At 43.7% G+C, this 26,782-nt stretch overlaps 1 protein-coding gene across 10 annotated transcripts in view; it reads left to right on the forward strand.

Moving 5' to 3' along the window:
- Positions 1-26,782, forward strand: part of MTUS2 (microtubule associated scaffold protein 2) — a 531,311-nt gene that overhangs the window by 330,464 nt on the left and 174,065 nt on the right. For all 10 annotated transcript variants that reach the window (XR_009498826.1, XR_009498824.1, XR_009498825.1 and 7 more), the window contains one exon: positions 23,997-24,158. Coding sequence is in view for 7 of the 10 variants with exons in the window: in XM_059903311.1 (XP_059759294.1) it covers positions 23,997-24,158 (162 nt within the window). In the remaining 3 variants the exon portion in view is untranslated. The remainder of the gene's footprint in view (positions 1-23,996; positions 24,159-26,782) is intronic.

Below are 26,782 nucleotides of genomic sequence, written 5' to 3' on the forward strand. Positions count from 1 at the left end.
ACTGACTCTCTTGAACTTCATGAAATCTTCCCTCTTCTCAGTGACAATTCAAAGTGGAGAAGAAGAAGAAAGTGACTAGATGCTGATTTCGAATTTAAAGTTGTGAGTGAGACTGTGGTGGAAATTGTAGAAGGAATATAAGATGTTCCACCCAAGTTCGTATGAACAACATTATTTAGCATAAATTAAGAGCCAAGTTCTGTACTTACTCAGGTAATATCACTCAGCCTCGACTTCCTTGCCTCTGAAATTGGGATAGAATGCCTACCATCTGGGGTGTTAGGAGGTTTTTTGGCTTGTTTGCTTGCTTGTTTGTCTTTAATTGTGGTAAAATATGCATACCATAGAACTTACCAATTTAGCCTTTTTTGAGTGTACAGTTCAGTGGAATTAAGTACATTCACATTGTTCTACAACCATCACCACCATCCATCTCCAGAACATGTTTATCTTCCCAAACTGAAACTCTGCACCCATTAAACAGTAATTCCTCATTTGCTTCTCCCTTCATTCAGTCCCGGGCAATCACCAGGGTTTCTCCTTTCAGTCTCAGTGAATTTGACTATTCCAGACACTTCACATAAGTACAGTTATACTCTCTGTTTTCTTTCGTGTCTGACTTATTTCACTTAGCAAAATGACTTCAAGGTTCATCCATGTTGTGGCACATATCAAATTTTCATTACTTTTTGTGGCAGGATAATATTGCGTTGGAAGTGTAGACCATATTTTGTTTATTCATTCATCTGTCCATGGATATTTGGGTTGTTCACACATTTGGCTATTATGAATAACACTGCTGTGAACATGGGTGTACCAATATCTGTTTAGCTCCCTACTTTTTAATTCAATTGGGTATATACACCCAGGTGAATTACTGGATCATATGGTAACTTTATGTTTAATTTTTTGAGGAACCACCGTACCGTTTTGAAGTTTTAATAAGAAGTTACAACCAAGCATTTGGAATCCTCTGAACTTGGCAGTTCAAGCTTGGAATGGAAATAAAACTGGTTTGTCCTTCAGGCTCTAGGGTCCCACCTCTTGTCCAAACTAATTTTACAGGTGAAGTAATCCCCTTTCTCCAAATCAGTGGAGAAGTACTTCCAAGCGAGGGCTCTAGTTAGAGCATGAAATACTTGTTCCCATGGACACATTGTCTTTTCTGACTGAGTTCTTAAACTAGGTCTAGCTAAAACATAAGGTAACCAAACGATAATAATAATGTATACCTTTGGGACTCGTCCTGTTAACTAGCCCTTTCTAGGAGCCAGGATAAGAGTGTCCCGGCCACATTGAGCAAGGGATGTGTGGGGACTATGTGTTGAGAAAAGGTAAGTGGCTGGAGGGGACACACTGGTTTAAAGTGGGAGAAAATTTTAAGTGTCACAAGGACTTTTTTTAAAAAATTAATTAATTAATTAATTTATTTTTATTTTTTGGCTGTGCTGGGTCTTCGTTTCTGTGCGAGGGCTTTCTCTAGTTGCGGCAAGTGGGGGCCACTCTTCATCATGCTGCGCGGGCCTCTCACTATCGCGGCCTCTCTTGTTGCGGAGCACAGGCTCCAGACGCGCAGGCTCAGTAGTTGTGGCTCACGGGCCTAGTTGCTCCGCGGCATGTGGGATCTTCCCAGACCAGGGCTCGAACCCGTGTCCCCTGCATTGGCAGGCAGATTCTTAACCACTGCGCCACCAGGGAAGCCCCCCACAAGGACATTTCTTGATGAGATACAGCAGGAAGAACATTCTGCCAGAAGGGCAACCTAGAGAGAGAATTGGATATTTATACTAAATGTGCTTCTTTGGGACTTTCCTGTCTTTAACACCTCATTTTACATTTTGAGTTTTTTCCCTTTCTTCTGAGGGCTTCACCCTAAGTCCTTTTCTCTTCTCCCTCCAACAGTCACATCCATCCAGTGGCTTCACAGTTTACGCTGTCCACTCCCAGTTTTCCACCTCCAGCCTAGTGTCTGTCCTGGGCTTCTTTATTTATTCAGCAGATTTTATGGAGTCCTTACTATGGGCCAGGCAGTATTCTAGATGCTGGTCCAGATGCAGATGTGGTCCTTGTTCTCGGATGCTGATGCGGAAGCGGGGATGACAGACAGTGCAGGGAGGATGCTTCAGTAGGATGGTCCAGCTGTCCCTGAGAGCTAACATCTGAGCAGACATCTCATGTCTGTTCAACATCTCTGTCTGGATGACACCAAGCTCTGAAACTCAGTTTGCCCAAAGCTGAATTCATGACCTGCCTCCTTTCCCTGCAATCTGTCCCTGCTCTAGAATATTCTATCAAAGTAAGTGATGCTACCATCCTCCAGGTGGTTTAAGGCAAACACCTGACCTGGCCTGGGAGTCATCTGTAAGAACTTCCTCTGCCACCGCTTCCAATCAACCACCAACTCCTGTCCATTTTACCCACTGTGTATTTCCTGAATCTGTCCTCCTGTCTGTCTTTACCACCATCTCTGTCATCTCATGCCTGGACTGGCACAAAAGCATACCCCTCGCTCGGTAACCACTCTTGCTGTCTCCTCGCTGCAGCCAGAGGGATCTTTGAAGAAAGTACATCAGATCGTGAGCTCCCCTGTGAGGACCTTTTAGTGGCTTCCAGTAGCTCTTAGGTTAAAAGCCGGATATGTGATCCAGGCTCCGCCTTCTTACTGGATTCAGATTCACCCAGCATCACCGCCACCCTTTGTGCCCCTGTTTCTTGACTTCACCATCCTTCAGACCACTGACAAGTTCATCCTTCCTTCCCATCTCAGGGCCTTTGCACGTGCCACTCCATTTCCCCAAACACTCCCCACCCTATTCACCTAGCTAACCTCATCCTTCAGGTTTTAGTTTACATATGACTTTGTGGAACAGTCTTTCCAGACCTTCCCCACCCCCAGATTAAGTTAGAACTTATTCTTTTCTTGTACTTTTCCTCCGTAGGCTTGAGGATATTCATCCATCCACTAAAGAGGTATCTATCAGGTAGCTTCTCTGAGCCAGGCGCTCGTAGGTGTTGGGATATATCAGTGAACAAAAGAGACAAAATCCCTGTAGACTTACATTCTAACAGATGAGACTAAATAAATAAACAAACATAATAAACCCAGAAATGGGATAGTTTATTAGAAGGTGACCTGGGGTCTGGAAAAAACAGAGAGCAAGTTGGAAAGTTGGGCAACAACGATGGTGGGGGATTTGGTTGCCGTTATGTCTAACTGTGGATAATTTTAAGTGTTATATATGCTTGTCTTTTTTTAAAGATTTCAAATGACTTTATTATTTCTTTAAAAATATTTTTTTATTTGTTTGTTTGTTTATGCCTGCGTCGGGTCTTAGTTGCGGCACGCGGGATCTTTCATTGCGCTGTGCGGGGTTCTCTAGCTGTGGTGCGTGGGCTCCAAAGTGCGTGGGCTCGGTAGTTGTGGTGCGCGGGCTCGGTAGTTGTGGTGCGCGGGCTCGGTAGTTGTGGTGCGCGGGCTTAGTTGCCCCGCGACAGGTGGGATCATAGTTCCCCGACCAGGGATTGAACCCGAGTCTCCTGCATTGGAAGGTGGATTCTTAACCACTGGACCACCAGGGAAGTCCCAAGTGTGATCATATGCTTAATGTCTTCCTTGCTAAATGTTTCAGTCCACTGGGGCTTACATGGTGTAGTCTTCTCCAGGCACAGAGGAGGGTCTTTTGAATGAGATGAATGAATGAATAAGTGAATGAGTGAATGAACAAAGAAATGTGAAGACAGAGAAAAGAATGTGCTGGACCTGGACCCAGGCACTGGCCTAGGAATGGAAGAGTGGATTTAAGAAATACTTCATGGAAGAGCAGGCAGTGGTGTTTGGCCACCCGGTTGACTGGACGTGCCCTAGTGCAGGGCAGCGGTGCGTCTTACCAGCGTGGAGGTTACTTATTGGGAAGATTGGTGCCATGTGACCGTGAGCTGCTGCTTTAGGGCAGCTGGACATGTCCAACGAGCTTAGCCTTCTCACCGCCTCACTTGCATAGCAGTGGGGTCTCCATTCTGAGAAACACAACTTCAGGTCACTCAAGGAAGAACCCCACCTCAGTTTAAAAGTAAGTGTCTCTTGCCTTTGCTAAGCTTCCAATCCATTTAGCTTTCTCCTTGTGCCCCAATGATTCCTTCCCTGTGACAGGAAAATCGAGGAGCACTTGATAGAAATATGAAAACCCTGTCAGCTCAGATTACCTCCACCTACGGCGTTCTGCACGTTCTCAACTTTTTGTACTCTTGACCTGGAAATACATAACTGCCAGCTGAGCTGGTGATCAAACTATATAATCATGGACCACTTGCTGCCTTGCTTTCCTCTCTCTCTCCCTCTCTCTCCGCTGTTCGGTAGTTTTAAAGTTACAATACCCGTGCCACCACTTAAATTCTTTTTCACAAAATTGCTGACTTGAATTAAATGTGCCCTGTGATTTTTTTCTGAAAGATGCCAAGTTCTGAGTATCCGCTAGCTCACAAGCAAAATGATTTTTGCCCACGGTGCACACTTGCATCAGCATGAAGTCATTCCCAGGTGAATATTTTATGACTGCAGCCACTGTAATTGCACCCCATGTAGCTGGAGGCACATGTAGCAGAACTGGCTAAGGGAGCAGGGATGGAAGGATCCAGGTGAGGGTAGGGCAAGGAAGGCGGATCAGCCTTGGGCTTTGTTTTTGAGACTAATCCTGGTGCTTTTCCATTTCAGATGAGATTAAGTGAGGATTTCTTCCTCTGTTACGTGAGTTTCTATTAGGTTTGCTTGCAGCCCCCTCTGGTCCATCTGTCAAACTGTCATCATCCCAGAATTAAAATTCTGACTATTTATACACAAAGGTAAAGGATCTCACCCATATTCAATATTGGTTCTAAATTTCATTTGGGGACATTGTTCTGTGATGGTTTTACATTTGTCTAGAAAATACCATCAAAGACTAATTAACAGTGTCAGAAATATACCAGATTAAAGACTTCTCTTAGGACCACACTTTTAAAATCCCAGGGTCTACCCTTTGGGATTTGAAGAAGCCAAGAGAGCACAGTTCTGTGGTTCATGGACTCCTAACTGCTGTGTGAAGCAGAGCTGTCAGCCAGAGACTGGGGGCGGCGGGGTAGAAGGTAATGGGCGCTCCAGGTGCGGGGACACTGATTTCTAGAAGATGGATCCATCCCCAGGAATCACTTACCACTCCTGGCCGCCAGACAGCTGAGGTTCGGGAACAGCCTTCAGTTTCTGGGCAGGCTGTGTTGAATTGTTGAAAGGACTTGGATTTTGGAATCAGACTCGAATTTGAATGCTGACTGTGCATTTATTGCCTTTGTAATCTGTCCTGGCTCAAATTACTCAGCCTTAGTTTCTGCTTTTGCAAAATGAGCAGCAGATTGCACAGATTAAATGAGTGCATCTATGTAGGTGTTTGGTAAAAGTTATTTGTCTGGTATTAGCCCTTGGCCAATGTTAGTTTCTGTTTCCTGCAGGCCTGGGCAGTGACCGGGGTCTACTCCTGGCAGGGGTTTGGAGCGTTAGCACCATATCAAGCAGTAAATCAGAGGCAAAGGTCCTTGTTGGGGATTCCAGCTGTGAGGCTGTGGTTTATAAAGTGACAGGGCAGTGAGCCAAGGGGGAGCCCAGTGACCAGCACGGGTGTATCACTGTGTCTGCCAGATAGCAACCTGGGGAGCAGGAATCTGGTGGCCAACACTGGACAGCTTGTCCTGGCATTGAAATGGGCCCTGTTGCCACTCCTATAGGGGAGATTGGTGAGCCTGAGCCCCCATGCTGACTGTTCAGGGCAGGAAGGGCCACAGTGAGGGGCATGGGCCGAGCCTGGACAGAGGGGCGAGGACGGCAGAGCACCAACAAAGGGAAGAGGGCATCATTATATTTTATTGTCATCATTGTATTTTCATGTCCTGGTTCTTTAAGGTCTGCAAATGCATGTGGCTTTGAGAACAATTGTCAACAGAATAGACGGGTATTTCACTTCCTAAAAACAGGGAAGGAAAGAAACAGAAGACTTAATTCTGGTGTTTAAAAATGTTTGACATTTTGCAAGAAAAGCAGCATCTCTACTACTGTGGGACCCTTAAGTGGTTTGTAATCACCATGACTTTTCTCACTCTTAATTGATCATAAACCAGCTTTATCTGCTTTGGAATGAACTTTCCTCACACCTTATTCAGGATCCTACCAGGCTTGGAGTTGGTCCAGATCAGGGCTCATTAGCATTAAAGACTTGTCCAAGCAGGTATTCTCAACCCAGTGATGGCTCATCAACAATAATATTGGCCCCTCACCTGCTTCTAAATGCTTCCTCTGAAATAGCCTTCTTCTGGTCGGACCTTCACTGTTGCAAAACAGTTGATGTACCCCGTACTATTTACAATAGATATTACTTAGTCAAGACCCTTACTTTGTCTTATTGATCTACTAAAACAGCTTTGGATTGCGTCTTTGTTTCCAGCCTTGCTCCATTCTAATCCGTTTTCCCCATTCCACAGCCATGGCCATCTTTCTAGAATGTATACATGACCATGTCATTCCATATTGAAACCCCTCGGTGGCTTTTTGTTGCCTTCAGGATCAAGTCCAAACTCCTTCATGTTACCATGGGGCAAGTAGATGTGCATGCAGAGGACTTTGGAACCTCAGAGCAAAATATCATTAGCATTATCTGCAACCTTCCCAGAATAGTTTACTATGGTTGTAACACTTAAGCTGAGTTTTAAAGGATGAAACAGAGTTCACCTGGCAGGAGGGGAATGGGAAAGGCATTCCAGGTAGAGAGAACCACATGCTTAAAGGCAACAAAGCAAAAAACATCATGGTATATTCACAGCATGATAAATAGTCTAATATCAGACTTTAAGATCCAAGGAGGGAGTGGCCTTCCTTGGTCTACTAAGGAGCTTTGATTTACTTTATAAGAAGTAAGGGGAAGCGGCAGGGGGTGGTGGTGGTGGTGTGATGAATTGGGAGACTGGGATTGGCATGTATACACTGATGTGTATAAAATGGATGGCTAATAAGAGCCTGCTGTATAAAAAAATAAATTAAAAACAAAAGTAGTAAGGGATCACTGAAAATGATTAGTTTTGTTTTTGAGAAAGAGGAGGATGTCAAAGAGACTGGAGAAAGAAGGTAACATTCAGTGAATATCTACTATGTGTCAGGAACCCTGCTAGATGCTTCGTCTAGGTTATTTCTTCTAATTTGCACCAGAACCCATTTTATAGATGAGGAAATGTAGATTCAGAAGGACTCAGCCTTTTTTCTGAGTCACTCCAGCTTATATGTGGTGAATCCATATGCTTTCCACTAGGGGAGCCAGCTCAGGGGATCAGGGCAGCAGCTGGGGTGTCCTGGCCTGTCCTGGCCTCTGCTGCAGCCTCCCTTACCCTGGGGCCCATCTCCATGCAGCACTGTGCTGGACCAGCTTGTCACGTCTACTTGGCTGATGTGCTAGGTAGTAGTCTGTAGGAGTTCGCTATTGTCACCTAACAAACTACCACCAACTTATCCACTTAAAACAATACCTGTTTATTTGCTCACATATGGCAGAGCTGAGTTCTCTGCTCAAGGTCTCAGAGGCTGAAGTCAAGGTGTTGGTTGGGCTGAAATTCTCCCTTCCAGGCTCTGGGGAAGAATCCACTTCCTAGCTCATTCAACTGTTGGCAGAATTTACTTCCTTGTGGTTGTAGGACTGAGGTCCCCTTTTCTTTCCAGCTGTCAGTGGGTAACTACCCTCAGCAACCAGAGGCTGCCCACATTCCCTGCTCCTGGTCCCCTCAACCTCCAAGCTGGGGATGGGGTGTTGAATCCGTCTAGTGCTTTGAATCTCTGACTTGCTCTTCTGCCTCCAGCCAGAGAAAACGCTGTGCTTGTAAAAGGCTAGTGTGATTAGGTCAGGCACACCCAGATAATTCCCTTTCCTAATATCCAGTGTGCTGTATAATTCAACTTACTCACTGGAGTCAAATGCCTCAGATTCACCTTCCCGCGGATTATGCAGGGCGTGTACACTGGGGAACAGGGCTCCTGGAAGACATTTTAGCATCCTGTTCACACACATACCTTGATTACATCTATGTTTAGAATTTGCCTTTATTTAAAATAAAAATTTTCCTCCTTGGAATAGCCCAGTATTTTGTTCCTATCTGCTGCCTGACACTTTGCCAGAAGTCCCCTTAGGGAAGGAGACCTTAGCAGATGTTGCATTTCATTAATATTTTAGGGAACAATTTATTCCACTTCTGCTTAAGCCCCCAGGCAGCAGGCTGGCCCATTCTTTGCTTTCTGTGCACACAGCCTTAGGTGCCGTGTTCAGAGCAGAACAAAAAGAAGGTTCCAGCCCCCATTCCCTGTACCTACCTGGCCCAAAGCTACTGCCACTTAGTTAAGGCGAAGCTTTCTTGGAATTCTGTGCCCTTCAGACACATGTTCTGACTAATGCAGAATTCAGATTCTGCTACTGATTGAAATGCTTCTGCTTGTAAACCTTAATTTATGAATTTTCAGCTCTATGAGTAATATTTATACTTATTCTTTATTGACAAACATTTTTCAACTTTATGAATTTCTAACAACGACAAAAACAAGAAGTGAAAGAGAATTCATGAGCCGGCAGTTGCTCAGTTTGTGGGAGAGCAGGCAGGAACGGATGCTGAACATGGCCCAGTGCAGACATGGGACTCCCGGCCCTTTGGGGTTGCAGGGTGACCCCAGGTGTTCACCTGTGCCTGGTTTGCACCTCGCGGTTACCCCGCATAAGACATCGCCATTGTTGGAGGAATGGAGAGGAAAGCCCTTGTGGAGAGAGGAGATGCAGAAGAATTGAAACTCGCAAGCTTGAGCTTGGGATCAGAGATTCATAAAATCCAGAAGCCGAGAGACAAGCCTGGCTTCGCTGCTTTAGGCTTAGTGTGGAGGCTGCTGGCGGCATCCTTGAGAAATCTCCCTAAGGGAAGTGGTCAACGGAAGCCTTTGCTCGCATATCATGAAATTTGAAGGATTTAAAGGGGTTGTAAGGTTCATTTACTAGTCTGTTGATGATAATTTGCAAAAACCAGTTTGAATAATGTTTGCCTGAGTGATTTTATGGTAGGTTTTTCAATATTTGTGATTTTATTTTACATAGATGATGGTTGGACAGCAGGTACCAGTCATACCTTTACCCATAACAATGAATGGAAATAAGGATTTCGATTTTGAAATTTTCTATTGGGAAGGACTTTGAGGAAAAGGATTGTGTCCATAAACTAAGGAAGAGAAAATGGTTTTCAGAGGCCAGGAGAGGGGAGCCGACCATTTATTTAGTGCTTACTGCATATGAGATACTCTAGACATGATTTTGTGGTCCCAGCGGTGCTTGCTCTTCTAATGTTACAAATGAAGATGCAAGGGAAGAAAGTTAGTGACTGTCGCAGGGTTGCCGTGTTCTCAGTGCGCAGCACTTACCACGGGCCTCAGCGACCACAGTGCCCTTTCACTGGAGCCAGAAGGGCGCAGCCAAAGCAAAGCAAAGGAGGATTCTCTTTGTTTTGTTTTGATTCATAAGTCCAGTAATTATAATGCTTTAAAAACTGTTTATTTCTCTCTGTAACCCTAGGATTCTTCCAAGGAATGACATATTTGCCATTAAACCATGATGATTTAAACTGCTTGAAGAGCATTACCATCTGTTTTCTATTGAGGTTTCCCCATACAATTTCAGTTGAAAACAGTTGCTATTTATGTTATCAAGATACTTGTATTTGGACATTAGTACAGCTCCTGGGAGTTCATGGTTTTGGACCAAGGCTGTCAGAATCAGGAAGATTTCAGTACATTTTCCCCGTTTCTGATTGAGACAGACTAGGGTGTTACATATGGAAAGCAGGGAAGGTCCATTACTTGACAGGCATTAAAGCATTGTTGAATATTGAAGGTATTTTTGTACAGCCTTCGTTTAGCTAAAGAAGTAACCAAAAGTTAGCTATCAAGAATTATTAAAGAATTAGCTATCAAGCTAACCCAGCAGAATTTTAGATATTACCAGTCTCGTTTTCCACTAAGACAAGTAAGTACTGTCTTTTCACTAAATCTTTCAGTCTTTCATTCAACTAGAGCAGTGGTTCCAACTGGAGATGGTTTTTGCCCCTAGAGGGCATTTGACAATATCTGGAGACATTTTTTGATTGTCACAACAAATCAGGTTGGGGATGGGCAGGGAGAGAGGGTGCTGCCGGCATCCACTGGGTAGAGGCCGCCAGGGATGCTGGTAAACATCCTACAATGCTCAAGGCAGCCTCCACAGCAAAGACTTACCCAGTCCAAGATGTGGGTAGTGCCCTGCTGGAAAACTCTGGGCCAAAGGGAAAGAATAACGAAGTTGTCATTGAGCAACAAAACCAATACTATGTTGAAAGAGAAAAAAAAAAAAAAAAAAAAAAAGGGAAGATAACTTCCCTCTCGGACCCTAAAGGAAGAGGGCGAGTTTTCCAGCTCCCTGGAGGGGAGAGAAAATTCTTAGAGTTCAAGGGATGAATGTTATTTGGATTTACAAGTTGGCAAACCTCCTAAAGCCAATAGGCTGTTCATTTTTTAATAGGCTGTTCAGTTTCTTCTCCCTTAAAGGTTTCATATTCTCCAGAAGCTACTAAGTAGAAAGGGTTCTTTTTCAGAGGGCAAGAAATCCCGGCTAGAGGTACAATTCTGACTTCTTCTAGCAGCCCCTGAAGTGTTTATAAAATATATAGGAAAGAAGGTTAGGGCTCAGTTGCAAAGACCCACTTTTCAACATTTGACTTGGTTTCTCAGGATTTGGACTTGGTTTGCTGCCAGACTGTGGCTTACAGAAGCAGTGTTTGACGCGGAGTAACTCATGCATTCCTTGGATGCTTCAAAACAATTAATTAAACAGATCTGTGACACAAAAAGCAAACTATATTAGAGCCCCAAATCCAAGCTATGGAAGTGGAACACCTAACTTTTCTTATTGCTCTATTAATAAAAGCTGGTAGATAAGCCCTTGATCATTTCTGTAATTTCTTATACCTTATTAATAACTTCAGCAGAATTTAAATTGAGTTCAGATCAGATGCTCTTATCTTTTAACAACTCCCATATTAAGCATATAATTAAAATGCTCCAGTTTAACTATTTTCCCCAAGGTATTAACTACTGAAAGATTCACACAGTGATGAACCAGAGTATTCATGGATGAGGCCTCAAGCTTTTAAGTACTTCAGATAAGGAAAAGGGATTTATTACAACTGGTCTAATTGATATAAAAGAGGACTGGTGAGAAGTTGCTTTTAATTACTCAAAAGTCTCTTGAAATACCGTGTTAGCCTTTGGTCTTTTAAGTCACTAACCTGCATCAATATTTGACGATGTTCTCTCCTTTGGGAATGTGACTTGGTAAATATTAAAGAGAATTTCTCAAGTCAAAAAGAAGCTTTAAGTCACTTATGTGCTGGGAGTTCAAATGTCCTGGGCTGAGTGACGCTGGCTTTTATCTTCCGTGATTACATCTATGCTTTTAAGAGAGATGGTATGATCACCCCCTGGCCTTTGCTCTCTTTGTTAACCAGCTTGGTTTTTCTTACAGTAGTTCTGTTACCTAGAGGGGAATTAAGAGAAGATGTTATAGAAAAGATGGCATTTACTGAGGCTACAAAGGACCGGAAGGCTTGCCCACGTTGCCGGATGTCACAGATGGGAGGGAAGGGCACCACTCATACAGACCCACTCTCCCTTTAACATTTGTGTCCCTGGACTGTGTATCTCACCTTACCAGTTCAGCTGCACCCATAGTCCCCCTGTTTCCTGAGCAGACATAAAAAAAAAAGAGGACCCTCTTTGCTATGTATTAGAATGAACTCCAGGAAAAGATGAGGAAGCTTTTCTGGAGTGTCTGGGTGGGGAGGAGGGGGGTAGAGAGTAGGGGGACAAAAGTGTTGTATTTTTTTTCTAATCCTCTGTGATGATTTAATTGTGATCATTGTTAAAAGAAGGAAATTTTGGGAAAGTATGCCTAGCCCTGCGGCACTGCGAAAACTACCTTTTGAAGCAGTGGAAACTTGTGAAGGTAGAGATGGCTGTCAGCGTTGGTGTCCGCTAATCTGCTTCCCTTATTGATCTGGTGGAGTTAGGGATGTCTTGAGGGTATTTCCGTAGGGCTTGCATGGAACAGGATTTCATAAAACAAGGTGCCATTAGGAGTCACGTGGGACAGATGAGGCACTTGACAAAATGACAGCTGATGATACTTGTGATGACAGCTAACATTTATTGAGTACAAGGCACTTTGCAAAGTGATCTTTATGTATTTTCTCATTTAATTCTCAGGTTGGGAATTCCCTGGTGGTCCAGTGGTTAGGGCTCCGTGCTTCCACTGCAAGGGGTAAGGGTTTGATCCCTAGTTGGGGAACTAAAATCCTGCATGCCGCGTGGCACAGCCAAAACAAAACAAAACGAAAAACAAATGAAAAAAGAACATAATTCTCAGGTTAACCTAATGACAGAGGGTAAATAAATAAGCCATTTTGTAAAAGAGGCTTAATTAATTAACCCTTTAAAGAGAATATTACTAGTAGGTTTCACATCAGGTATTGAATTTAGGCAGAGCCTGTGGTGTCTGTGACTCTACTGTATGGCACTATTACTATGATTATTCTTAAGACCTTGCTGTCAAAGTCCAGCCAGCAGAGCTCAGGAGGGGGGGCCCTGCAGCGGGAATCCAGAGAGTTCCTGTGGACCTAGAGGAACCCTCTTTTACCCAGTACCTGACCTAGAGAGGTGTGTCCTGCTGCCTGATTAGGATTCTGTGTAATCCAGCATCCTAATCAGGATGCCATGATGATTAGGATGCCATGATGTCCTCTGGTCCAGGGCTGGAATCATTTACCAGATTCCTGGAGTACTGTGTTGAGGAAGATGCTAAGCCCAGCCCTGGATTAGTGAGAAGTTAACAGTCACTCTAGGTGAAGTGGGAGTAGTGAAATGCATGCCATGTGTTTCTCCTTCTTTCATTAGGACTTAGGCTACTGGGGAAAGGTGGATAGAGGGAGAACCATGATTCTTTAGAGGTGCCTCTTCAGAGCCAGACTCCAGTTACTGCCTTGGAAAGATGTGAAGCCATGAGATGTTGGTGGTTGGAAGAAAAGGCAAGAGGCAATAGGCTGATAAAGCTGATGGGCTTTGAATGAGGCTCAGTGTTGGGTTAGTGGGCATAATGTCAATGTTGCCTTTACTAAGGGCTTATAGGTACCTCGTACTGTCCTAAGCACTTTATTCTAAACGTGTAATAACCCTTTTAATACAACAACTCTAATGAGTAGATACCACTGTTATCCCCATTTTACAGTTGAAGAAATGAGGCACAGAGAGAATGAACAACTTGTCCAGGACTTGAGCCCAGGCAGTCTTAACAACTTAACTGTTATCCTCGCAAACTTTATGAAACCCAGAGCTTAATGTAAGATGAGACTAAAGCAGGTACTGAAATGATATAGAGAAAAAGTATTAGGTAAATGGTACCCTCTCTTGGGGAGAGGGGTAGGGGTGCTTGGGCAAAAAGACCCAAAAACCATTAAATTCTGTTTATCTTTCTGTGTATTGTTTTTAAAAATGTTAGAAAACCACTGCACTACCATAGACAGTCCCCACCTTTTAGGCAACTGATGCCCCACCTTGGCCGTGCTCAGTGTGACTGCATTCATGGGAGCTGTTGAGGAAAGGGTGAAGCTTTTAGAGTGTCTGTGGGCTCAGAAATTGAGAAGAAGAGTTGACTATGAAAGGAAGCATTGGCCCCATGGGACAGGTTTGCGCTCAGTACTCTGTTCGTACAGCAGATACTTCTGAAGCGTAGCCTTGTTTATGGCAGGGCAGGAATTCGCAGGGTGGAATCCTGCCTGCCTGGAGTTTGTACTGTTCTTGATGTGGTGGTGGGAATTGAGGTGGGAAAAAAACGTTGGGACCAGATAATGCAAGAATTGGAGGGCCAGAAAGAAGAGTTTGGAGTTTCTGTGGAAGACCACATAGAGGTATAGGGAGGCAGATGCAGTGAATGAGGGAGCAGGGGGGAGGGGGGAAGAGCGGGGTCCGTGACACTGTGTCCCCGATAGGTGCTAAGGGGCTGACCTGGGTGCCAGCAGGAGCAGACAGGGATTTAAATTTGGAGTCTGTAACGGAAATGGAAGTCCACTGACTTGCATTGGTTGACAGAACGGAGAGAGTCAGGAGGATTCTGACGCTTTAATTCTAAGTTTCTAGAACAGTGATGGCCATTAATAATCAAGAATAAAGGAGGGCGGGGGCCAGTGTGCAGCTGAGAGAAATGTTTGCTTTAGACATTACCTTTTCCCCAACCTCTCCACTTAAAGTACCCCCTTCACCCTTGAGTTTGTCCGGCTCCTGTGTTTCTTTTGTAATTGGTCACAGTTTGAGATGATTTTGTCTGTCCCTGTCTGTGCTCCGGGTGTCCCCCCACTGGAATGTAAGTGCTGTGAAGACAGGACCACGTCTGTCCTGCGCCTCCTGCCTGGGGCAGAGCCTGGCACAGAGAAGGCTTAGTCTCCTTCATTTTGACAGAGATATTACTTTGCTGAACTGGTAAGCTAGCAGGTTTACTTTAGCTCTTTAGTGAGAAATAAAGCATCCACCTGGGTTAAAATATGCAGGAGGCGGGAAATAAAACATCCATTTGGTACCTTAATAATTAAACTAAATTGTGCTGCCAAGTGATAAATGCTGCTAAATCAATGAAATATGCATCAATTAGGCAATCACACAGCCAGAACATTATACAACTTGATTGCCTGGGATTGTTTAAAAAAATCCGTGAAGAGACTAGTTTAATCATTGTAATATGGATAAATACTCAGGATCAGGAAAACATGTTTCTTCAAGTTTGGCTGTAATGCCTTCAGAGTATTAATAACTGATTTGCTTTTCTTCTACAGCCTTCCCCTATAGAACCTCATTCTGGCCTGGTTAGTGTTCATTCCTCCTTGCCATTCTTTCTTCTTTTAAAGTTCAGTCTCACATAGAGAATGGACTTGAGGACACAGGGAGGGGGAAGGGTAAGCTGGGACGAAGTGAGAGAGTGGCACTGACATATATATACTACCAAATGTGAAATAGATAGCTAGTGGGAAGCAGCCGCATAGCACAGGGAGATCAGCTCGGTGCTTTGTGACCACCTAGAGGGGTGGGATAGGGAGGGTGGGAGGGAGACGCAAGAGGCAGGAGATATGGGGATATATGTATACGTATAGCTGATTCACTTCGTTATACAGCAGAAACTAACACACCATTGTAAAGCAATTATACTCCAATAAAGATGTTAAAAAAAAAGAATAAATAAAATTTCTGTGTATAGTTACAGAAAAAATAATAAAGTTCAGTCTCAGTTATCGACATTCCAAATAAATGAAGTGGTAACAAGAGCGTTGGGATATGCGTCAGAAACCCTGACGTCTCGTGCTGACTGCAGTCATGGTCAGAATAATCCTTCCGAGCAGGTTGGGTAGATACCACTCATCGCGTTGTAGGGGACTGTCAGGGCTCCTATAAATCTACACTTCCTCCGCCCAGTGCCTCAAGTCCTGTGCGGGACTTTCATTCCTTTAGTGCCGCCTTGTCTGGCCTGAATTTGCACGTGGCCTCCTCCGCCTGTGGCGTAGGACCAGAGCCGCTGAGACCCACACCTGATTTGGTGGGAGTAGATGAGAAAAGTGAAGGAGTTAGCGAAGCCTTGGGTGTCATCCTTCTCACGTGGGAGCTTGGTCCTTCTGCTGTAGTGGATGGGATGCAGTAGTGGGTTCCAGGAGTGTTCTTTTTTGTGTTATTCAAGAGTGTGCCACCAGGAGACAGAAGCACCCTGGGACGGACGGGTTGGGATCTGCTGTAGCCACAATGCAGGGACGCTGGATGGGGAGTAGGAATAATCACTCCTGCGTGAGAACAGGAGGTCTCAGGGGAGAGGTGAGAGCTGAATCCCAGTTCGAGGAACCTGTTCCAACCAGGGGATCCAGGAGAGAAAACTGATGTATGAGAATTTTTTAATTGATTGATTTATTTTGTAGATAATTCAAATACCATAAAATTCACCCTTGTATGCATAAATCTGGTAGTTGTTGGTATATTCACAAGGTTATACACCATCACTCCTAATTCCAGAACATTTTCATCACCCCCAGAAAGAAACCCTTTACCCATTAGCAGTCAGTCCTCTCTCCCCTGGCCCCCTCGCCTCTGACAATCTCTAATCTACTCTTGCTTCTGTGCTTTGTCTATTCTGGACATTTCATATAAATGGAATTGTATAATACGTCGCCTTTCATGCCTGGCTTCTTTTATTTAGCATAACATTTTCAAGGTTCATCTATGTTGTAGCTTCTATCAATAATTCATTCCTTCTTATGGCTGAATAATATTCTATTGTATGAGTAAACCACATTTTATGTACCATTCATCTCTTGATGGACATTTGGGTTGTTCTCGCTTTTAAATTATTATGCATAATGCTGCTATGAATATTTGTGTACAAGGTTTTGTGTGGACTTATGTTTTCAAGTCTCTTGGGCATATACCCAAGGGTAGAACCGCTAGGTCATATGGTAACTCTGTGTTTAACATTTTGAAGAGCTGCCAAACTGTTTTCCAAAGAGACTACTCTGTATTGCAATCCCACCAGCAATGTATGAAGATTCCAATTTTTCCACATCTCTACCAACACTTCTTATTGTCTGTATTTTAATTATACCCATCCTAGTGGGTTGAAAGTGGTATTTAATGGCTTTGATTTCCATTTCCCTAGTGACTAGTGATGTTGGCATCTTTTCATGTGCTTATTGGCCATTCTTATCAATATCTCTTCTTTGGAGAAATGTCTATTCAAATCCTGCATTCATTTTTAATTGGGTTATTTGTCTTTTTATTGTTGAGCTATAAAATTCTTTATGTATTCTGGATACTAGACCCTTATCAGATATATGATTTGTAAATTTCTTCTATTCTGTCAGTTGTCTTTGCACTTTATTAATAGTGCCCTCTGAAGGACATATGTTTTTATTTTGATGAAGTCTAATTTATCATTTTTTCTCTTTAGTTACTTGTGCTTTAGGTGTCATATCTGAGAAACCATAATTTCAGTTTTCTTCTAAGAGTTTTATAATTTTAGCCCTTCCATTTATGTCTTTGATTCATTTTTAATTAGTTTTTGAATATGGTCTGAAATTCATGACTTCACGAAGTTTTTTTTTTCTTCTGCACCGCACGGCTTTCAGGATCTTAGTTCCCCGACCAGGGATTGAACCCGGGGCCACGGCAGTGAAAGCGCCAAGTCCTAACCACTGGACTGCCAGGGAACTGCCAGTGAAAATTTTTTTTATAGGTTTTTTTTTTTTCTTGCGATGAGCACTTTTAAGGTCTACTCTCTTAGCAACTTTTTTTTTTTTTAATTTATTTTTGGTTGCGTTGAGTCTTCGTTTCTTTGTGAGGGCTTTCTCTAGTTGCGGCAAGTGGGGGCCGCTCTTCATCGTGGTGCGCGGGCCTCTCATTATCGCGGCCTCTCTTGTTGCGGAGCACAGGCTCCAGACGCGCAGGCTCAGTAATTGTGGCTCACGGGCCTAGTTGCTCCGCGGCATGTGGGATCTTCCCAAACCAGGGCTTGAACCCGTGTCCCCTGCATTGGCAGGCAGATTCTCAACCACTGCACCACCAGGGAAGCCCTGCCAGTGAAAATTTGAAAGACTCAATTGATCAGCTCAGGGTGTCCAAGCATGTGGGGAATGAACTGTAGGAGCTGTCGCTGGAGGAAGAATAAGAAGATGGTTTTCTCCTAGGATTTGGTGCTGAACAAGCATCGCTGTCCTGACAGTTTGAAGAGAAAAAGGTAGAGAGATTAGGTTTATGTATAGAAATGGACCCAGCTGAATTCTATAACCATGCAGAATATAGGCCTTGCAAAGTCTCACGCTCTAATGAAGGAGATCTTACTTTCCAAATAGCAAGTCAATGATGTGATGATTTGGATATCTACAAAAGATGGCCCCTATCCAGCAGTGAAGCAGGATGCTGTAGTCCTTTGGTTATTATGAGCAGAGGAATCCCTTCATACTTTGGTGATGATGATGTGACATCTGATATTAATCCTTGAATACTTTCCAAGTTCCTATGAAAAGCTCATTTGCTGTGTTGCTAACCTGTAAGTGTTCATAACTAACACATAAGAGCATACCATGCGCCGGACACCACTCTAAATGTTTTTTTTTTTTTTTTTGAACTAACTCTTGCATCACCGTTTTAAAAATTCACTTGCCCAAAACATACAAGAGGCTACAAGTGGCTGCTTTACAACTGCCCAGAAAAAGGTGTACAGCTTGATGGAGAACAACTCTTATCCCCGTTTCTTGGAGTCAGAATTCTACCAGGACTTGTGTAAAAAGCCACAGATCACCACAGAGCCCCATGCTACCTGAGATGAAAAAGGGAGCCCAGAAACGAGGACATTTCATTTTTTTCCTATGGTGAAAGGCTGTCACCTGCCAAAAAGACTGACCTTGAATTCAGCCTGGGTGTTCAGGAAACATCACTCAGAACTATTGATTCAGAGTTGGGTAGTGAATCAGGAAGCCAGTAGCCGTCTAGGAGAAGCTGGTACTGGGACAGCTTCCGTAACTGATGGAGCACAGGGAAAGCGTGGTCTGAACGTGGCGTGTCTCACACTGGAAAAGCAGGAGCTTGCAACTGAAAGATAACGATGTAACACTATTGGTCCAGAAGCATTTACAATCAATAGGTCTGGGGTTATGTGGCCTTAGTGAGCTGGCTGTACATTTCTCCCTAAATCAGTCCACATAGTGGTTTAGCTGTAGTTTCTTTAGTACTAGGTAACATATGTTTACTATATGCAAGGGTATTGAAGTTCCTATGACTACAGATCATCAGTACTGTTGTCTCAACTAACTCTAAAACTGAAACAGTCTGTTTGAATTGTCAATCGGTGTGTGTAATAGAATGAGTGCTGTTGTGTAGAAAACGACCATGTCCATTATGAGTGCCAAAACTGTCCTGATGGCAGCTAAACTTTGAAGTGGTCTTTGAATACTTTTAATAAATTTATTTTGATAAAAAAAATCCACTTGCATTAGCTCTTTTAAATCTCACAGCAGCTCTGTGGAGTCAATGATCATTATCGTCACTTACAGATGAAGAAACTGAGGAGCAGAGAGGTGGGAGGGAGAGGAGGGCTGGTTGTCTTTCTCCCAAGTCTGCACCATTTATCGTGTGGATGCTTCGGGACACAGTAGGTTCTGGTTGGTTGGGAATGGGATGACTGATTAGATGCCTGGACCACTCTCACTAGCTGTATCCTCCAGAACATCTTTCTGGCTCACACAGGCACGGTTTATTTCTGGTTGTTTTCTCCTCTTACCAAGCAGTGGTTTGATGTTGTCTGCATTGTTGTGAAGTCCCAGAGCAGTTACAGAATTCAGCAGCCGTTTCCAAATTCAGAGTACTTTTCACTTACTGAATCATGTGTCTTTAAGTACTGGCCGACTTAAGCTGGTTTTCAACGAGGGGTACTGTTCACTGCCAGCTGTCTCCCACAATAAGGGACAAGAGCAGAGTTCAATTTTATTTTATTATTCTGTTTTGTTTTATTTTTTGGTAATTCAAGACCTCTCTCAGAGGGGAGTACAGAGCTTCCTTGATACTTCCTAATTCAAACAGATGAATTACTACCCAGCCTGGAGAGCAGCCAGATCTCCAAATTGACATGTTCACTGAAATATAAATTTCATGTAAGAGAATAATGCCAGGCACAAGAGGATTTGATAAAAGGGGATTTGAACTCTACAAATGATACAAAATATTCCCCTTCTTAAGAAACTTTAATAAATTGTTAAATAAAAGGCTCGGGCTTCCCTGGTGGCGCAGTGGTTGAGAATCTGCCTGCTAATGCAGGGGACACGGGTTCGAGCCCTGGTCTGGGAAGATCCCACATGCCACGGAGCAGCTGGGCCCGTGAGCCACAACTACTGAGCCTGCGCGTTTGGAGCCTGTGCCCCGCAACGGGAGGGGCCGCGATAGTGAAAGGCCCGCGCACCGCGATGAAGAGTGGTCCCCGCACCGCGATGAAGAGTGGCCCCCGCTTGCCGCAACTAGAGAAAGCCCTCGCACGAACCGAAAACCCAACACAGTCAAAAATAAAATAAAATAAATAAATATATATAAAAAATAAAAAAATAAAAAAAAAAAATAAAAGGCTCTGTGTGGAAGATTTTATGTTCAATTCAACTTCCACTACACATTTCAGTGACTAGATTATTCTGGCAGTATGTCAGCAGGAGGCTGAACATTAGGTAATTCCATGTGAAATATTTCTAGTGGCCGAGCCATTGCCATCCCCCCCAAAATGTCCTACAACCCCCAGAGATTCTCTGAGTCCTAGGATGGGACTGGTGAGCCTGCACTATGATTCAGAAGCTAAGACTCACTGTTCTGCAGGTGCCTGGTGTCCCTTTTCTTGATGACGTTTCGATCAAACACGTGCTTACTTTATTTTTCTGTTGAGGTGACAATGACTTATAACATGTAGGTTTCATGTGTTCACCATTATATTTCTACTTCTGTATACCCTACAACATGCTTATCACCGAAATTTTCGTTTCCATCCATCACCATACTGTTGATCCCTTTTACCCATTTCGCCCTCCCACTGCCAGCCCCCAACCCGGAGCCCTTCTCCTATGGGAACCGCTGTTCTCTGTATCTATGTGTTTGTTTCTTTGGTTTAGTTTTTTCATTTATTTTGGCTTGGGGGATATTTGTTTTTTATAATTTCACATATGAGTGAAGTCATACAGTATTTTTCTTTGTCTGACTTCCTTCACTTAGCGTAATCCCCTTGAGGTATATCCATGTTGTCTCAAATGGCAAGATTTTATCTTTTTTATGGCTGGGTACTATTACATTGTGTGTGTGTAGGTATGTGTTTATGTAGCACATCTTCTTTGTCCATTCATCCACTGATGCGCACTTAGGTTGTTTCCATATCTTGGCTATTGTGAATAGTGCTGCAGTGAACATGGGGGTGCAGGTATCTTTTTGGATTAGTGTTTTTGTTTTCTTTGGACAAATACCCAGAAGTGGAGTTGCTGGATCAAATGGTAGTTCTTTTTTTTTTTTTTTTTTTTTTTTAATTTATTTATTTATTTTTGGCTGTGTTGGGTCTTCGTTTCTGTGCGAGGGCTTTCTCTAGTTGCGGTGAGTGGGGGCCGCTCTTCATCGCGGTGCGCGGGCCTCTCACTGTCGCGGCCTCTCCTGTTGCGGAGCACAGGCTCCAGACGCGCGGGCTCAGTAGTTGTGGCTCACAGGCCCAGTTGCTCCGCGGCATGTGGGATCTTCCCAGACCAGGGCTCGAACCCGTGTCCCCTGCATTGGCAGGCAGATTCTCAACCACTGCGCCACCAGGGAAGCCCCAAATGGTAGTTCTATTGTTAATTTTTTGAGGAACCTCCATACTATCTTCCATAGTAGCTGCCTGGATTTCCACTCCCACCAACAGTGCCTGACGGCTCCCTTTTCTCCACCTCCTCCCCAACACTTGTTACCTCTTGTCTTATTTTTTTTTTTTTTTTAAAGGTAGTTTCTTTTTTTATTATTATTATTATTATTTTTTAATGCTATTCTTGTCTGCTTACAGTCTTTTTATTTATGTATGTATGTATGTATGTATGGCTGTGTTGGGTCTTCGTTTCTGTGCGAGGGCTTTCTCTAGTTGTGGCAAGCGGGGGCCACTCTTCATCGCGGTGCGCGGGCCTCTCGCTATCGCGGCTTCTCGTTGCCGAGCACAGGCTCCAGACGCGCAGGCTCAGTAATTGTGGCTCACGGGCCGAGTTGCTCCGCAGCATGTGGGATCTTCCCAGACCAGGGCTCGAACCCGCGTCCCCTGCATTGGCAGGCAGATTCTCAACCACTGCGCCACCAGGGAAGCCCCTCTTGTCTTATTGATAGCAGCCATTCTGACAGTTGTGAGGTGATGTCTCATGGTTTTAATTTGCATTTCCCTAATAATTTAGTGATGTTGGACATCTTTTCATGTGCCTGTTGACCATCTATATGTCTTATTTGGAAAAATGTCAATTCAGATCCTCTGCCCATTTTTTAATATGGTTGTCTGGGTTTTTGTTGTTAAGTTGTATGAGTTCTTTATGTATTTTGGATATTAACCCATTATCAGATATATTATTTGCAAATATCTTCTCCCATTTGGCAGGTGGTCCCCTGATTTTGTCGATGGTTTCCTTTGCTATACAGAAGCTTTTTAGTTTTCTATAATCCCACTTGTTTATGTTTGCTTTTGCTTCCTCTGCCTGAAGAGACACATCTAGAAAGATATTGCTAAGACCAATGTCGAAGAGTGTACTGCCTATGTTTTCTTCTAGGAGTTTTATGGTTTCAGGTCTTACATTCAAGTCTTTAATCCATTTTGAGTTAATTTTTGTGTACTGTGTGAGATAGTGGTCATTTCATTTTTCTGCATATGGCTGTCCTGTGCTTACTTTTTAATCTGAAATTCAGGATACAGTGTACATCCTTTCAGCGAAGTTTCATCATTTTTATTCTGTTTGTGTGGATCAAATGCATTCTCCTAGCCCTGTTTAAAACTATTTAAAACCTTGCACGGGACCTTCAAATAACTATAGGGCATAGGTTCTCTGTTAGGAAATTGCACATTCTTTACTTTTCCTTCCTAAATACACTTTTCTTTAGAAACCAAACAAATCTTACCCATTTTAAACAGACTTTCAGAGGGAGGAGAGCAGCCATCTCTTACTCTAAGGGGTTGAATAAAACTCCGAATATTTTAACACTAAAGCCATTTTAATAATGTTATCATTTTGATGCAGGCCCTATCTAAATAGAATGTTATGACTATCCTTGTAAAATGATGATAACAACAAAATTTAATCTTTCACTAAAATTCTGTATACTTCTTCCAGCTGTCATTGCCTGTTTTCCACAGTAGATGGTCATGTTCCTAACTGGATAATTTTATCCCCAACAAGCGGTAATCTCAGTATATTCAGGCTCTCTATTTAATTTAGTAGATTAGTCCTTGCAGCTGTACCCAGAGGTACATTTAGAAGATTTATCCTTTAATAGGAATAGATGGTGGTGTCATTGTCTTTAAGAGATTACAAATGTATAAACCATAATAGGTTTGAAAAGATATAGAGGAAAAAATTAGGCTACAACCATTCCGGGCATTTAAATCTGACGCAAATCCCAGTATGCCCTATCTTCAGGGCAGTCCATTGTAAACAAGCTGTCCTATAGACGCAGAGCCTGTTCTGCGTTGAATAGGAAACTGAAATGATCAATAAATATCTGCCTTTGCAATAAACTGGACTCTAATGCAAGGTCCTCTTAGTTTGATGAGGCCTCAGCTTTTCAGACAAAAAGCTTCATGAGTTTCAAAGGGATTCTCTGTCTCCATACTTCTCACCCATCTACCTTCATCCCAAGCCTCTTCTTCTCAAGGTAAAGTCAGCTGGGTTTCAGGGAGCCCTGAATACACCTCCTGGACCAGTGGTGCACGTGTGCATTCTTGCTCTCGTCTCCCCTGGGTCACTCACACTGTTTCTCACTGTTGTTCATCCTCTGTGAGTTACAGAATAAATGCTGACCATATGCGTCTGCAGCTCCACATCCACACAAGCAGATTGTGTGTGCGTGAGCACATGTGTAAAATCTTCAGACAAGTGAGGCTGCTCTTGGCTTTCGTGGAGCCCCTGGCATGGGGGTTGGAGTGACAGACTTCCCTGTGGTGACTAAAGGAAGCTCTTTCCCATATCTGGTCCCAGAGAAATGCATTTCAAGGCCACTCACTAGGAGTCGGGTCAAGTTCCAAAGCAGGTGGCAGCGGTAGGATGGTCGGCAATGGCACACGGCAAGGGGGTCCATCCATTTTTCATGAACTTGTATGCTTCCACAGGTTCAACCTTTGGGACTGAAGACCAGCCGGCTCTGAAGGCAGCTCTGCCTTCCAAAGACACACCCAAAGGGGCTGCCCGGGTGGCCCCTCCAGCGTCCTCCAGTGTGACAACACCTCGCAGGAGTTTGCTTCCGGCGCCAAAATCCACGACCACACCGGCCGGTAAGACTTGCGCTGTGGAGAAGCTCCGCAGTGGAGAGCCTCTTCTGCATTAAAGTCTTCTGAAAGTCCTTGGGTAAATCAGTTGTTTAGATGGGATGACAGATGAGTTTCAGATGGCATTTAAAATTAATAATAATAATAATACCACAATTTTCAAGGCACTTTCATATATTCCTATGTTTAAATTCTCACAACTCCCTCTCACTCCTCCCTGTGACTGGTAACCCATCAGATCACACAGTTTCCATTGCAAAAAAAAAAAAAAAGGATCAAGCTGTTTTAGGCAGATTTGGTTCAGGGAAGCAGGCGCTGATGAAATCGTTGGAAGGCCAGTAGGAGCGAGCTGCAGACTGTACCCCCGGGAGTGAGTCCCTGATCCCTGGGGGAAACTGCTGCCCCTACAGGGATTCAGGGGCTCCACCCCCGTGCTGGTCCCAGGCCCGCACCGCCCACGCTGGGATGCAGGGCTCAGCAGCTACCGCAGAAAGGCTCGCTCCCGAGCTCACGCCGTGGCTGCGCTATCCAGACCAGCCAAGCCGATGCCCCGAGCCCTGCACCTCCGCTAGTGAGGGACACAGGAAGCTAGTGAGGGACACAGGGAATTCAGCTGATGCAAAGGTGTGACAGATGAAGGTGCTGGACAGCAGCCGAAGCAACCCGGTGCAGCCCCCGCCCCACCTTCTCCTCCCAGATTGCAAACGTGCATGTTTGCCCGCGGGATGTCCAAGCACGCGGCATATGGCTTAGCTTTCCATCTTCCGCGCTATAGGAAGACACACTAAGAGGAAGGAAGCCTGGATGTTGAGCCTGAATCCACAGTAGATCGCTCACCCCTATGGCTATTCATTGCTCCAGGTTATTCTTCTGTGCTCTTATACTCATGCACCAATGCATATACGTATGCACACAGATGGGCTTGCGTGAGTTCCTAAAAGTAAGATTGGATTGCACCCATTTTTCTACATGTTACTTTCCTTACTCGAAGTATGTCGTAGAGCTGCCCTCAAGTCAGAGTATGGCTCATTTTTCAAAGGCTGCCTGGTGTGGATATACCATGATCTATTGAACCATTCCGCCACTGGTGGACATTCACTTTGTAACTGGTGTTTGCCGCTATAAACAATGCTGCAGTACATGTCCTTGGTGGCATTCTTTCTACGGGATTGATCCGCAGCAGTGGGATGGCTGTGTTTGATGCATTAATAGATGTGATTAGATTCCTTTTCAAAGAGGCTGCAGTGCTTCACATCTCCACGCATATCCCTGCTAAGAATAGATATCATTTTTAAAATTTTTTTGTCCATTTGGTGGGAGTAAAATACTATCTCATTGTTATTTTAAATTTGCATTTCCCTGACCACTTGCCCTTCAATGGAGTACCACCTTGTAATCCCCTTTGGTAAGACTTAAATTGACTTGTTTGGCTTTGTTCTTCCTCAGTGGAGGGAAAGCTCCTGGGGACGGTGACTTGTCCGTTTTATTTAGCACAGTATCCCCGCTGCTGCAGTGTCCCCAGTGACTGACACGCAGTGACTACTTAGCATCTATTTGTTAATGGTTGGATAAATCAACGAATCAATGAATGAATGTCACACGACCTTTGACTCTTGGTTCCAGTTTAACAGTTTGGCCTTGGTTTAAATAGAAAATAAATAGACAAGCCTACACTGAGTTAAAATACAGTTGTTGAATCAATCCTATAGACCAGTGTTTGTCAAATTTTAGTGCATCAGAATCACCTGAAGTGGTTGTTAGAACACTGATTACTGGGCCTCATCCTAGCGTCTCATTCAGTAGGTCTGGGGTGGGGCCTGAGAATTTGCATTTCTAATGATTCCCAGGTGCGCCGACCCTGCTGGTCTAGAGATCACACTTGTTGAAACCACTGTTACAGAAAAATGGACTAGGAATTTGAACAGACAGTTCTTAGAAAAAGAAATGCACATAGCTCCTAGCCATATGAAAAGATAATCAGCATCGCTCATAATAAGAAAAACATAAAGTAAAACTACAGTAGACTATGGTATCTTACCTATGAGGTGGGCAAACATCCAGATGTTTGAAAACATACACTACCATGAATCTGCAGGAAAAGAGGCATTCTCGTACGTGTACTGGCTGGAATATAAAATAGCTCAACTCCTATGAAAGGAAATGGGCAATATCTAATAATAAAATCACATGTACATTTTTTCTTTGACTTAGCAGTCCCACCTCCAGAAATCTTTCCCAAAGGTAGACTGGCAAAAGCAGAATGCACCAAGTGATTCATTGCAGCGCTATTTGAAATGGCAAAATACTGAAACAACTCAGCTGTCTGTCCGTAGGGGACCAGCTGAATGGATTGTCACACATCCATGGGATGCAGTACTCTACAGCTGTTGCATGGGCGGGGAAATCTCTCTATGTTACTAGAAGGTGGTTTTCAGGATACATCATTAAGTAATAAAAGCAAGATAGACCTAACCTTTTATCTAAACAACAGGGAAATCATATGTATAATTAAATACATACTTGCTTAAATTAAGAAAAAACAATAGAAGAATAACCTTCGAAATTTTAAGAAATCTTTAAGGGAAAAGAAGGAATAGGTTGGAATGGGGACAGAAGCTAGACTCTGAGTA

The sequence above is a fragment of the Balaenoptera ricei genome, chromosome 18 (genome assembly GCF_028023285.1).
Source record: "Balaenoptera ricei isolate mBalRic1 chromosome 18, mBalRic1.hap2, whole genome shotgun sequence".
Classification (NCBI taxonomy): Eukaryota; Metazoa; Chordata; class Mammalia; order Artiodactyla; family Balaenopteridae; genus Balaenoptera; species Balaenoptera ricei.